Source organism: Schistocerca cancellata, chromosome 2, assembly GCF_023864275.1.
Source record: "Schistocerca cancellata isolate TAMUIC-IGC-003103 chromosome 2, iqSchCanc2.1, whole genome shotgun sequence".
Lineage (NCBI taxonomy): Eukaryota > Metazoa > Arthropoda > Insecta > Orthoptera > Acrididae > Schistocerca > Schistocerca cancellata.
Window position 1 is genome coordinate 941,074,370 of NC_064627.1, and position 13,428 is coordinate 941,087,797.

Here is a 13,428-nt window from a genome sequence, read left to right on the forward strand (position 1 = left end):
GAATCATCGAAGGGTATATGTATAATATAGACGTGTTTCCCCATGCGATATTCTGCCAAGCATTATATTCAGTACCGTGGACGAAAAGGGAGGCAGTTAACAAAGAAATTTGTGGTACCTGACTATAAGACATGAATGGTTTACCGTATTTTTGTGTAATATGTAGATTTTGCACAGACTTCAATATATATTTTTGTGTAGTTGTAAGAATTTGATGTTTTTTTGTGCTTAGTATGTAAGATGTTTTGTCTTTATGTCCAGGAATGATTTTTACAGATCAGCCTTCAAAAATGAGTAAAAAGAAGCTAAAGGACCATCAGCCCAATGATAGAATTTGTTTAGAAACCTAATCAGTAAGTGTAAGATGTTTTTCAGTGGTTATTAGATTTAGTAACTATAAGTTTTGTTATGCTGTGTGATAAATGTTTATTTAAAGAATTCACTAAATATTCTAATCTGTCACATGAAAAATGAATAGAAATGGTGTATGCAAAAGACTGTGCACATACCATGTGACATCTGTGATGTTGTGCTTTGACCTTAAAAGATAAAGTATAAGCATCTAGCCACACTATTTGAGATTGAATGAGAGCTGCACTTTAAAGCCTGTTTTGACAGTTGCAAACCTTTTATAGGATACGCGATTACGCTAACAGCTTATGGAGCAAGCACATGTGCAGCGGTCCTAATCCCCGAATGATAATACCCTATGACAAATTTATTAATGCTCAAATATAAAAGTATTGCAAGTCAGGCCAGAATCCGTTACATGTATGATGTAACACTTAATTGTATGCAATAACAGAACAAAAGTGCTTTTGATCTGTGAAATTTCATTGTAACATTTTGAGTAAATGAACAGACAACTGTGTCACTATGTGATATAAAAAAACCAGAAATCATGTAATACAATTGTATCAAAGTCATGCTGTAAGCAATACTAAAAGGGACTATAATAGTGTGTTGGTATTCGAGGAGGAAGTGTGAACTTTGAGAACTGTATTAGTGATCACCTTGGACAGTGAACACTTATGTGCTGTACAACTGAAAAAACGCGAGGTACGAACATTAACAAAACGTATCTGTGTGCAGACATTTTTAGTTTGGACGCTACCTCCTGTGCGCCAACAATTAATATGACGTCACGGACCACGTAGTAGGACGTTACTGCAATGGCAACCACAGTGGAACGCCGTCAAACAAAAATAGTGAAACATAAATATTCCATACGAAGTGATGACAACAAGGATGTGCAGTGCTTACTTCAGTATCATATCTCCTGCATCATTCAGCAGTACATGCAAACGAACACGAAAATACCAAGTAACTGAGCCTGTGCCTCGATGATGCAATAATGTTCACTAATCAATTCTTCCCACAGCTATAACATCTTGCAGTATCCGTTCTATAACATATGTGCATTTGTTTCATGATTTGCACGAGTCAACATCCTCTCCCGTGCTGAAAACTTTAACGAGCGGTGCGCAACAGTGCAGACGCACCACGCAGACAAAATAACGTCGATCCGTACTCCACATACTGACCGCCGGCCACGGACAAGAAAGAAGACAACAGCTTCCAGCCGACGCTCCATGGCAACGGGCAGGAGGCATCGCGGTAGCGACATACAGCGTCCTCCGCACCACACGACGAGAAATTCGCCGACAAAAATAAAAGAAAAAACTCAAAATATTACCAACACAATATAAAAAATTTGATGAACACTTTGATATAAAAACTATATGTTTGTTTCTTTTTCAGAAAATTTTATATTTGATGTAAATAATTGTAATACCAACACATGTAGAACCAACTTATGTAAGTGACACAAAGGCTTAGGGTCTAGTGAAGCAGGGGATACAACCCGTCGGCTTTGACCAATGACGTCAGAATTGGCCAGAGAGCATTTATTACACAGATGAAAGAGCTGACAAAAGTGTTCAGAAACAAAGGAATACGAGAGACGAAAAATATAGTTGACATATATAAAGGCCAATAGTATTTTTACGTTAAGGATATCGCTTGTTTGTATCGTATTATTTCTCTGGAAAATGAAAGGGAAAAAATGGATGGTAAATATTGGTAGCATAGAATGCATCACTCACATTTATTTGAGTTGTATCTCGAACCTCATTCGAACTCTATTGCTAAAGTGTAGTACAGGATACAAGTTTGGCATACGTTGATTTCTTCGTTTTCACTAGCATTAGTGTCCTGTTGTTCAGTTGAACTATATATCCCCTGCTTCACTAAACCCTAAATGAAGCATGGGATACAAATTTTACATGTGTTGTTTATTTCGAATCCGCTATCACTAATAGTCTGTTCTTACGCAGATATTAGTACTAGCGATAGCAGAACGAGCTTCGTACATAATATTTGTATCCCATACTTCCGTTGACCTCTGTATTTGTACACTGCTAACGCAAAAGTGGAAATGAACGTATGTTACATTTGCAAACTGTATCTCAGTTGAACTACGCGAAGAGGCAATAGGACGACACATATACTGTTTGTATCCCGTACATCACTATGGGGTATAGTTTTTTTTTCGCCTTCGATGCTAATAGTATCCCATTCTGTACTTGAGCTATATAGCTATACACAACATTTGTATCCTGCTCTCCAGTTGACATATGTTGGTAAATCTCATCAATGTCACATATGTCGTTCTTTCCGAATATGTAGTGTCAGTGTAAAGGTCAACTGAAGGATGGGATACAAATTTCAGTTGTGTCGGCCGTTTCGCCTTCAATATTGCTAGTACAGATCCGAAAAAATCTTACTGATAGTAATGATGGGAAACGAAAGAAGAACGACAGCTGCGAAATTTCTATTACGTACTGGACTACACGAAAACATACGTTTTGGTGTAATATAACAACGAAATATGTCAAAACAGTCAAATGCAGTAAAAGAAGAAAATGGAAAAGTGAACTTACCAGACGGGAACTTCCTAAAAGAACAGAAGCTCGCCTAGAAAGACATCAACAAAAGTCACATACGGCGACGAGATACACTTGCGAGGCGCATATCTTCGCAGCACTCACGACATCGAACATACTCAGCAATGAGACCACACATTTGCAAAAAACAAATCGTGGCCAACATGTCTTCGCTCATAGCCTATCGTAAATCATCAAGGTTCATCGGAACAGATAAATCCATAAATACAAATGAAACTGAGATACTAAAAATTGTTCTAAAATAAGAAACTAACAGTCCAGATTATCTCAATATCATTAAGAATGTTATAAAGTGCCGAATGATTAAAGAAACAACCAATTAATTTAATAAATGCACACGAAGAATATTTTCAGGAATATCTCTTTTAAAATCACATTCAATTATTTTAATACACAATTATAGCGCTTATCCAGAACACAGAACTGTATTATTATCTATGGCTCGAAGTGAAGACATTACTATCTATGAGTAAAGTATACGTCATTGGTCAAAGCCGACGGGTTGTATGCCCTGTTTCACTAGACCCAAGGGTTAAATCTATCAGCTCTGCTGAGGTTTTTCTGGGGTTTCCCTGCGGCCCTCGTCCAAATGGAAGAGCTTGTTATATTGCAACTGTCCCCAGCCATGTTATGTAAAAAGACTCAAAATGAATGTGTACCCATGACCTAATACACGGTAAAGTGACCTGAAAGTGACCAACGAACGAAAGAAAAGTGACACTCGTGGTCTACAAGGACCAAATATTAAGTAGTGTGTTCCTTGTAGCCCAGGGGACCGTATAGTGTCCCTTTTGCAATATTCACCATTATCGAGGTGAAACATAAATAAAAATGACTGTATGTGACTCAAAATGAATTGCAAACATCGATTTATCTGCGAAAGGTAATAACACTAACTGTAAAAATATACAACATAGATCGATAGATGCAGAAAACACATTATTTTTAGTGTATGAGATTATAATGTGTAAGTAATTAAAAGAAGTATTATTATCTTTGTAAGAGTGTAAAATACAATGCAGTGCTCATTCTTCTGTCTAGTCTGTTTTATTCTGTTCGTTCTGGTGTCAGCTGGAATAAGGTATTCAAGCTATTGTGCTGCGCTAGCATTTGTTTCTGTCGTAACGTAATTGCAAATATTTAATGGTGTAAACTGTGTCCTAGTAAGAATATATTAGTATAAAGTGATCTCCGTGTGTTATTTCATGAACCTACGCCACATTTATCTTATGAAAAGAATATTTAATGAAAATTATTTAGCATGTTTCCAGCTGCTGCGGAGCGAGTAACAGTGATCTCTGTCTGTTAACAATTAGCCGCCATTACGCGGTACATTTAAAAATATTTTTTCACAGCACAATATCTGATAGCCGGAGCGGAAGAAATTATGTAAAAATATTCAGTGAGATTAACTGAAGGAATCCAGTGAAATAATTTTATTAAAACTTGTCTATTTCCTGTAATAGTGAATTGGAGCTGAGTAATACTGAAATAAAAAAATGAAGTCCCATGCTTCTTTACAGAGCGTAGGGGAACGATGCGGGAGACCCGCACCGCCTTACTAGGCAAGGTCCTAATGGAGGTGGTTTGCCGTTGCCTTCCTCCGACCGTAATGGGGATGAATGATGATGATAAAGACGACACAACAACACCCAGTCATTTCCAGGCAGGAAAAATCCCTGCTCCCGCCGGGAATCGAACACGGGACCCCGTGCTCGGGAAGCGAGAATGCTACCGCGAGACCACGAGGGGCAGACCCGAGTAATTTTACGCTATTGCATTTACAGTAATTTGTAGGGAGCCGGGTAGTCGATAAAACCAGATATAATACGTAACTGGCAACCTACGAAATTCATTATTTTGCTTATTATATCTCTTTTGTATTTTTTTGAAAGCTAAACGTAAAATCTAACTTCACTAAAAATCAGTAACATATCACGATAAAACAAAGGACAAACAAATTTACTAGGAGAGTGTTTCCTCTAAATAAATAGTCACATTTTTTTAAGAGATATAATACACACTACTGGTCGATGTCATCGTCAACGTGTTGCTGCATCAATACATCCCCATCATAAACGTCTGCTTCCCGCGGAAAGCATTATTCCTTGGGGCAAACAGATGGAAGGCAGAAGGTGCAAGATCCGGGCTGTACGGTGGATGAGGAAGAGCAGTTCCATGAAATTTTGTGAGCTCTTTGTGGGTGCGCAGACTTGTCTTAGACCTTGCGTTGTCATGGAGAAAAATAAGTTCGTTTGCATTTTTGTGACCACACTAAAGTCGTTTCTTCAGTTTCCTGAAGGTGGCACAGTACACTGAGGAGTTGATCATTGTACCATGGAGGAGGACTTCAAACAGAGTAACCCATTCAGAGCCACAGAAGACAGTCGCCATGACTTCACTGTCTGAGGGTGCGGCTTTGAACTTTTTCTGTGGAAGAGAGGTAGTTTGGCGCCACCCCATGGATTGCTGTTGTTTTAGGTTCTAAGTGATGAACCGAATGTTTGATTGCCTCTGCTGATATCTGACTAACAATTGTTACCATCAGCCTCGGAACGCGCAAACAAATCTGCACAGATGGTCCTTCATTGTTCTTTATGGTCTTCTGCTGGGCTGTGAGCAACCCAGTAGGCACACTGCTTTGAGTACCACAACTGGTGGAGAGTGAGTCAGCACTATAAACAGAGGGGTGCAGCTGTGCAGCTAGGCGTTTGGTTGTGATCCATCGATCGCCTCGAATGAGAGTGTCCGCACGTTACAACATTGCAGGAAACACTGCCTTGTCAGCTGGCTGGCAGGCGGAACAGGTTTGTGCGACTTTGTTGCGGCTATAACAGGCACATAGCCCAACGAGTCAGCATGTTTCTGTTTTCCTCTAGCTATCTGTAGACACTCCGCAAACGATGTGAATATCAACGATGCTCTGGTTTTCGGCAAAAAGAAAATCAGTGACAGCCCTCTGCTTGGAACGCACCTCTGTTACAGACGCCATTTTGGAGGTAACGTATAGCACCGCCATCTACCGGAATTTAATGAAAATACAGGGCCAGAAGCAGGAATATTCCACGATGTCCCACAGCAAATTCCGCATTTTCTTTTTCAACCGGAACTGGTTGAGGGAAAAGTGTGTTGCCTTAGTTACTGATCACCCCTCGTATTTCATCCATTAACATTACATCCATATTCGTTGGTTATCTGTAAAGCGCCAATTACAAAACTACTGTGAATAGTTTGAGTAAGATAGGTACTCGAAAAATTACGTGTAATGATTACAAAAGGTTCTCTTCTACATCTACATCTACATTCATACTCCGCAAGCCACCTGACGTTGTGTGGCTGAGGGTACCTTGAGTACCCCTATCGGTTCTCCCTTCCATTCCAGTCTCGTATTGTTCGTGGAAAGAAGGATTTTCGGTATGCCTCTGTGTGGGCTCTAATCTCACTGATTTTATCCTCATGATCTCGTCGCGAGTTATACGTAGGAGGGAGCAATATACTGCTTGACTCCTCGGTGAAGGTATGTTCTCGAAACTTCAACAAAAGCCTGTACCGTTTAAATCACTCCTAATGCGTACTCCCAGATAATTTATGGATTTAACTGCTTCCAGTTGCTGACGTGCTATATTGTAGCTAAATCATAAGAGATCTTTCTTTCTATATGTTCGCAGCACATTACATTTGTCTACATTGAGATTCAATTGCCATTCCCTGCAACATGCGTCAATTCGCTGCAGATTCTCCTGCATTTCAGTACAATTTTCCATTGTTACAACCTCTCGATATTACACAGCATCATCCGCAAAAAGCCTCAGTGAACTTCCGATGTCATCCACAAGGTCATTTATGTATATTGTGAATAGCAACGGTCCTACGACACTCCCCTGCGGCACACCTGAAATCACTCTTACTTCGGAAGACTTCTCTCCATTGAGAATGACATGCTGCGTTCTGTTATCTAGGAACTCTTCAATCCAATCACACAATTGGTCTGATAGTCCATATGCTCTTACTTTGTTCATTAAACGACTGTGGGGAACTGTATCGAACGCCTTGCAGAAGTCAAGAAACACGGCATCTACCTGTGAACCCATGTCTATGGCCGTCTGAGTCTCATGGGCTACTAGCGCGAGCTGGGTTTCACACGATCGTCTTTTTCGAAACCCATGCTGATTCCTACAGAGTAGATTTCTAGTCTCCAGAAAAGTCATTATACTCGAACATAATATGTGATCCAAAATTTTACCACTGATAGACGTTAGAGATATAGGTCTATAGTTCTACACATCTGTTCGACGTCCCTTCTTGAAAACGGGGATGACCTGTGCCCTTTCCCAATCCTTTGGAACGCTACGCTCTTCTAGAGACCTACGGTAGACAGCTGCAAGAAAGGGGCAAGTTCCTTCGCGTACTCTGTGTAAAATCGAACTGGTATCCCATCAGGTCCAGCGGCCTTTCCTCTTTTGAGCGATTTTAATTGTTTCTCTATCCCTCTGTCGTCTATTTCGATATCTACCATTTTGTCATCTGTGCGACAATCTAGAGAAGGAACTACAGTGCAGTCTTCCTCTGTGAAACAGCTTTGGAAAAAGACATTTAATAATTCGGCCTTTAGTCTGTCATCCTCTGTTTCAGTACCATTTTGGTCACAGAGTGTCTGGACATCTTGTTTTGATCCACCTACCTCTTTGATATAAGACCAAAATTTCTTATTATTTTCTGCCAAGTCAGTACATAGAACTTTACTTTCGAATTCATTGAACGCCTCTCGCATAGCCCTCCTCACACTACATTTCGCTTCGCGTAATTTTTGTTTGTTTGCAAGGCTTTGGCTATGTTTATGTTTGCTGTGAATTTCCCTTTGCTTCCATAGCAGTTTTCTAACTCGGTTGTTGTACCACGGTGGCTCTTTTCCATCTCTTACGATCTTGCTGGGCACGTACTCATCTAACGCATATTGTACGATGGTTTTGTACTTTGTCCACTGATCCTCAACACTATCTGTATTTGAGACAAAACTTTTGTGTTGAGCCATCAACATAAAAAATGGTGTTGCGGGGATTCTGTCTGCAAATGTGTGTGGCCTTCGATTTGAAAATACATATTTCTCAGGGGAACATAAATCATTGGAAGCAGAAGTGGTAGGTTGTTATAGAAACATACGATTTATTGCGTAAAGAAGGCAGAGACTACAGGAGTAACACACTTTCGGTGGCGGCTCCGCCGAGGCCACCACTTGCTTCAACCAAGGCAGATGCGTGTCGATGCGCGAGTAGATGCACGGCTTCAATCTCGTGCAGTTCAGGCACGATGAGAGCACGCCCACCTGTCAGGGCAAAGAGGCCACAGTCAGAGCTTTCTGGTACCAGCCACCTGCCCTCGTTACCGCAGCGTGTCGTTGACAGACTTGCACATGTAACATCCAAGAAAAAATTAACAATCACTTGAATGCTTGTATATCGGGTCAGCACCAATTTACGATTACTAAATCAGAAAATTGGGTTCGGCGGATGATATAATTCCATTGCAGGATGAAGATTCACTACGAGCAGACTGTGTGCTGATCTGGAACTTCTTGGCAAATAAAAACTGTGTGCCGGACGTGGAATCGAACTCGGAATCTTTACCTTTCAGGGCCAACGTTCATCCAGCTGACTTCGCCATGCATGACACACCATTGTCACTGAAAGTCGTAGTTCCGCTCGTACTTCCCTTCCTATTTTCCAGCTGTAGAGCACCTGCCCACGAAAGGCAAAAGTTCCAGATTGCAGTCCCGTTCCAACAGGCAGTTTCAATTTGTCAACGATTTTCAAGTCAGCGCATTCTCCGTTTCAAAGTGAATGTTCATCCTCGAAATGTGCCTTACGTTGTGGTTAAGCCATTCCTCCTCAATATCGTCTCTTCCATGCGTGCCAGTCAAACAAGGTATGCGGGAAAGCTGTGGAAAGTAGGAAGGAGGTAATGGCAAATTAATGCTCACATGGCCAGCCGTGAGTTGTGCTGCAGAGCTAAATTGGTGCAGCACCTGCGACGAAAGGGAAGGTGTTGGTTTCGAGTCCCGGCCCAACACAGAGTCTGAATCTACCAGGAAGTTTTATGTGGTTTCATATTATCTTCCTGTAACTAGTAACAACGTCAATACATTACTTATAATTTTAATTAGCTATATGAATATACAGTTATATGAATATACAGCTAATTTAAAATATCTAAGAACTATATTTAAACAGCGACAGATGCGCACAATAACACTTTTGAGGTAAATTCCGGGTTCTCGTGACTTCCCGTGCATCGCCTTCTGACTATTTTCAGGTGTAAACTACACGCCAGTAGCAGGCGGGAGGGCTCTGTGTGCCCTACCGATTCTGTGGCTCCATGTCACATAAAAACGGTAATGTGATGAAACTATACATAACGTAAACATCTCGTAGACGAAAACGGTGTTCAATAAGTTGCTGGGAAAAGGAAAGGTGAAGTTCGCAACAGCGCTAAAAAAACCAGAAGAAATTTTGAGCCTCCATCAGCTATTGCAAAGTAGAGTGGCAATAACCATGAGATATTCCGAAATATGAAAAGTAGGTACAGGACATTTGGAGGAAACTTCATTGTCTCGAAGTCAAAAATAGCAGTTTACCCCTAAAGAAGAGTTTTAGAGATGTGTGTTTCTTCCATTAAAACTTGTTGTAGTTTTTGCCGATGTTGCCATTTTTCTTAGTCTGAAGACTAGTGCCTCGTAAGTCTGCACGGAAACCCCACTCCATAACTGCATAATTAATGCAACGTCCGTTCATTCGAGCCTGTATCCTGTTATCAATATTAGGCCTCTTACTGCTACTCTTTTCTTCCTAATTCTTGAATTTTTATGTGATGATACCGAACCAGTTTCTTTCATAGAATTTATCTTACCATTTTAGACTCCTTCTTATGTCCTATTTATGCCATCCATCGTCTGTTTTCTGTTTCACATATGAACAATCCAGTCCACTACTTTTAGTGAGCCATTGCCTAATATATTTCTCTCAGCATTACCTTGCCCTTGATTTACTTTTGTTGATAGCCATCTTACAACATATTTTCAAAACCAATCCATTCCTACAGTTGTTGTCAGATGAGAACCAAAAATCGTAAAGTACTTTATAAAATGCCTTTTAACGATCAGACCTATGTATCAACTACCGGTTTCGGTCATAGACCACGATCACTGGGTGTCAACATCGAAACTGGAAACATTTGAGAAAACACATTGTGCTCGAAAATGATATAACTCAAAAAAGCTTGGGTGCAAAATCAAATATGTATTCTTACAAGGTAAAATAGTTCAGTTAAAAGCAAATCTCATTTTCCTTTAAGTTGATACAGCATCAAGTTTGTCAAGATGAAAGCATCCAAACAACGATCGTAATCCGTCCTTCAAATACTAACGAAGGTATCTCACAATGCTTGAAGTGAAATATACAGTTTACCACAGGAGAAAGAAACGAACGTAAAACTGGGAACGTTCCACATTTTCAGGGTAACATCAATGACAGTGCATTTGTAAGACATAGCCAACATAACAAGCAAATTTATATCATTAACAAAGCAAAGGACAGAATATGTTTACCAAACATCCTTGACAGACGGAAGACGTGCAAAATAGGGATAGTGAAAGTTACAGTACACAAAATAAAAGAGAAGTCCACACAACATAACAAATACATAAATCATACTTATCGTGCAATAATATTCCAGTAATATAAACAACAGTCCCATAATTAAAGTGAAACATCGTATATCAGGCGATACCTAAACTACTGCAACAAACTTTATGCAGTAATACTTAAGTGGATCATACAGGGTACAGATGCAGAAATACATAGTTTTTTTGTACAACGAATGGTCATTTTACAAAACGTTCGTCTGATCTATAAATGTCACAATGTAGATTTGCCTTTCTTCAACCTATCTTTTAAGATAAGTCATAGAATCTGTATTGCCACAAATTTTTCCAGAAGCCAGTGTTATCTTCCATCAGTCCAGCTTCTATCAATCATTCCATTCTTCTATAGATAATTTTTGCTACTAATGTCCATCCACGACTTACTCGAGAAATACATAAATGACGTGATCTGTCGCAAGTGTACTGTTTCACTTGGAGATTATACATCTCCATAGAGATTGAAAACAGGTAAGTAGCCCGACAAACTGCGAGGGATTGTAGAGGGTATCAGACTTTTAAGTCTTTATCTGATGTCCTGAACACTGCTAGGTTCATTGGGAGATTTTAGGTCTGGTGTCCGTCATCTAACTTCGACGGTGTGTGTGTGTGTGTGTGTGTGTCTGTGTGTGTGTGTGTGTGTGTGTGTGTATGTGTCTGATGAAACAAAAAATCACCTATTCAAACTTGGCTACTAGCAACACAAAAATGTCTCTGACAAAATTTTGGCCTCTTCATATTTTCGGGAGAAAATGGACATCTGAATGTTGTGGCTACTTAGGATCCCGTCAATAGAAGTGGGACCAGTGGTACAATTCTTGAAAAGCCCGCACCACATGTTGACAGATGAAGTGTGTTTACCCAGTTCTGTCGCTTAGCGTGGGTTTTCAAGTGTCCCATACTGCATACAACGAATGTTCTACAAACGATGCTTCACCCGTTAACAAAATCTTGGCTGTAAGAACAATAGAACATTCTAATTTTCGTAAACACCGTTCTGAGAACTATAACCGAATTAAAAAGTCTTATCATGAAGCAGTTGCAGAGATGTAGAAGGTATTGCCTTTGCTGGAATGCAGCATCTCTGCAGAACAGTCGTTTAGTTCATTCCACTCCACATTCAACCTTCCTCGTCGTGCCACGTGGAGTGTTCCCATAAGTACTCAAATTGTCATGTAGGCTGAGAGTGGACACACCCCATATTAATGTCAACTAACAGTTCTCTGGATATTTCTGATAAGACAGTGTATATGATCAAGTCCCACACAAGTTATGTTACTGAAGTCCTATTTGAAGTTTCTTCCCTGTGCCACGGTACAAATTATAACGTACAGTTTAAACGAAAACATAACCAAAATTCTGTACCTATAAACGTTAAAAACTATGAGGACCTCGATATGTGAGAAAATGTGCCGCATCCATCAGTAATAACCCAGCAATAGCCGCACCAGGATTATTTCGTCGTTCTGGATACATTTTGTGTGGCCCGTCCAAGCTGCATTACCCCTATATATACAGGGTGAGTCACCTACCCCTACCGATGTAGTTTTATGCAACCCTCAAGGTCCAGACTTCTTCAAAAATCATGCAAGAGATTTTCTCATTCTTTCACTCACCTTGTGCAGAGCTCTAGCTCCACAGAAAATGTGAACGGGAACTTTTTGTAGGAAATTTAATGTGGTTAAATATTTGCTGGGATACGTTTTAGCTGGAGGCCACAGATTTCGAGTTATTCAAGAAAAACGTAAAAAGTTATCTGTAAACGCACCTCTATACAAACGCTTTACCTACCGCACTTGGTTCCTTCAAGCTGCGTATATACTCAGTCTTTCCAAGTGGAGTTCTGTGTACAGATGAATGCAAGTTCACTAGCGACTGTGTTCTGAATTGATGGAAGAGCCATGTCTGGGCAGACAAAAACCTTCGTGTCATGCATGTTCAAAGATTTCAGCACCAGTTTGATATTGATGTGTGGGCAGGTATTCTTTACGGTCACGTGAAGCGGCCATACCTTGTCCCCCTCAAGCTAACTGGTCCTGCGTGCTTGAGCTTCCTACAAAATGTCGTGGACCCGTTCTTGGAAGCTGTGCCACTGAATGTCAGTCAGAAAATGTGGTTTCCATGATAGTGCATCACCTTACTTTTCACGTGCGGTTCGGAAACATCGCAACGGACACTATGGTGAAAGACTGATAGACCGAAGCGGTCCAACTGCGTGACCGCCGAGATCGCTGGATTTAACTCCGATGGTCTACTTGTTGTGGGACCGTATGCAGGTAATTTACGAGACTCCTGTAGAGGCAGAAGGAAGATCTGGTGCCACGATTTCTGGCCGCTGTACTAGAAACTGAAGAGTCAACAGATGGAACTGAGAGATTGCTTCGTAAGTACAATGTATGTAACAACGTTCATGGTCACCACATCGAGCTGCAGATGCAGTGCATCAGTACTCTTTTGTACATAGAGTACGCTGGTTTTTCCTTTGTCTTGGAAAAATGTAAACACGTAATGTTTAAGTGTTAATACAAAAAGGTGAGCTTCAATGATAAATGGATGTTTCGTTATGTTTCCTTTCGAATTGTTACCTAGTAACTGCACTGCGTCACGCCTAATTCAATTCATCAAGGAGAAGTGGATGACTTAAGCATCTGAAATGAAACCGTCGTAAAACGGAAGAGGTACTTTTCCGGACATGGGTTCCTATTCAAAATATTATCTACTCACTCCCCTCTACAAATGACAGAAATTTGTAATTGGAATTTCCGAATA

At 40.3% G+C, this 13,428-nt stretch overlaps 1 protein-coding gene across 1 annotated transcript in view; it reads right to left on the minus strand.

Moving 5' to 3' along the window:
• Positions 1 to 6,125: 6,125 nt before the first annotated feature.
• Positions 6,126 to 13,428, minus strand: part of LOC126160007 (serine protease 1-like) — a 141,851-nt gene continuing 134,548 nt past the window's right edge. Inside the window, exons 5-6 of the mRNA XM_049916817.1 lie at positions 8,170 to 8,289; positions 6,126 to 6,161 (exon numbers count right to left, since the gene is read on the minus strand). Of these exons, the coding sequence (XP_049772774.1) occupies positions 6,126 to 6,161; positions 8,170 to 8,289 (156 nt within the window). The remainder of the gene's footprint in view (positions 6,162 to 8,169; positions 8,290 to 13,428) is intronic.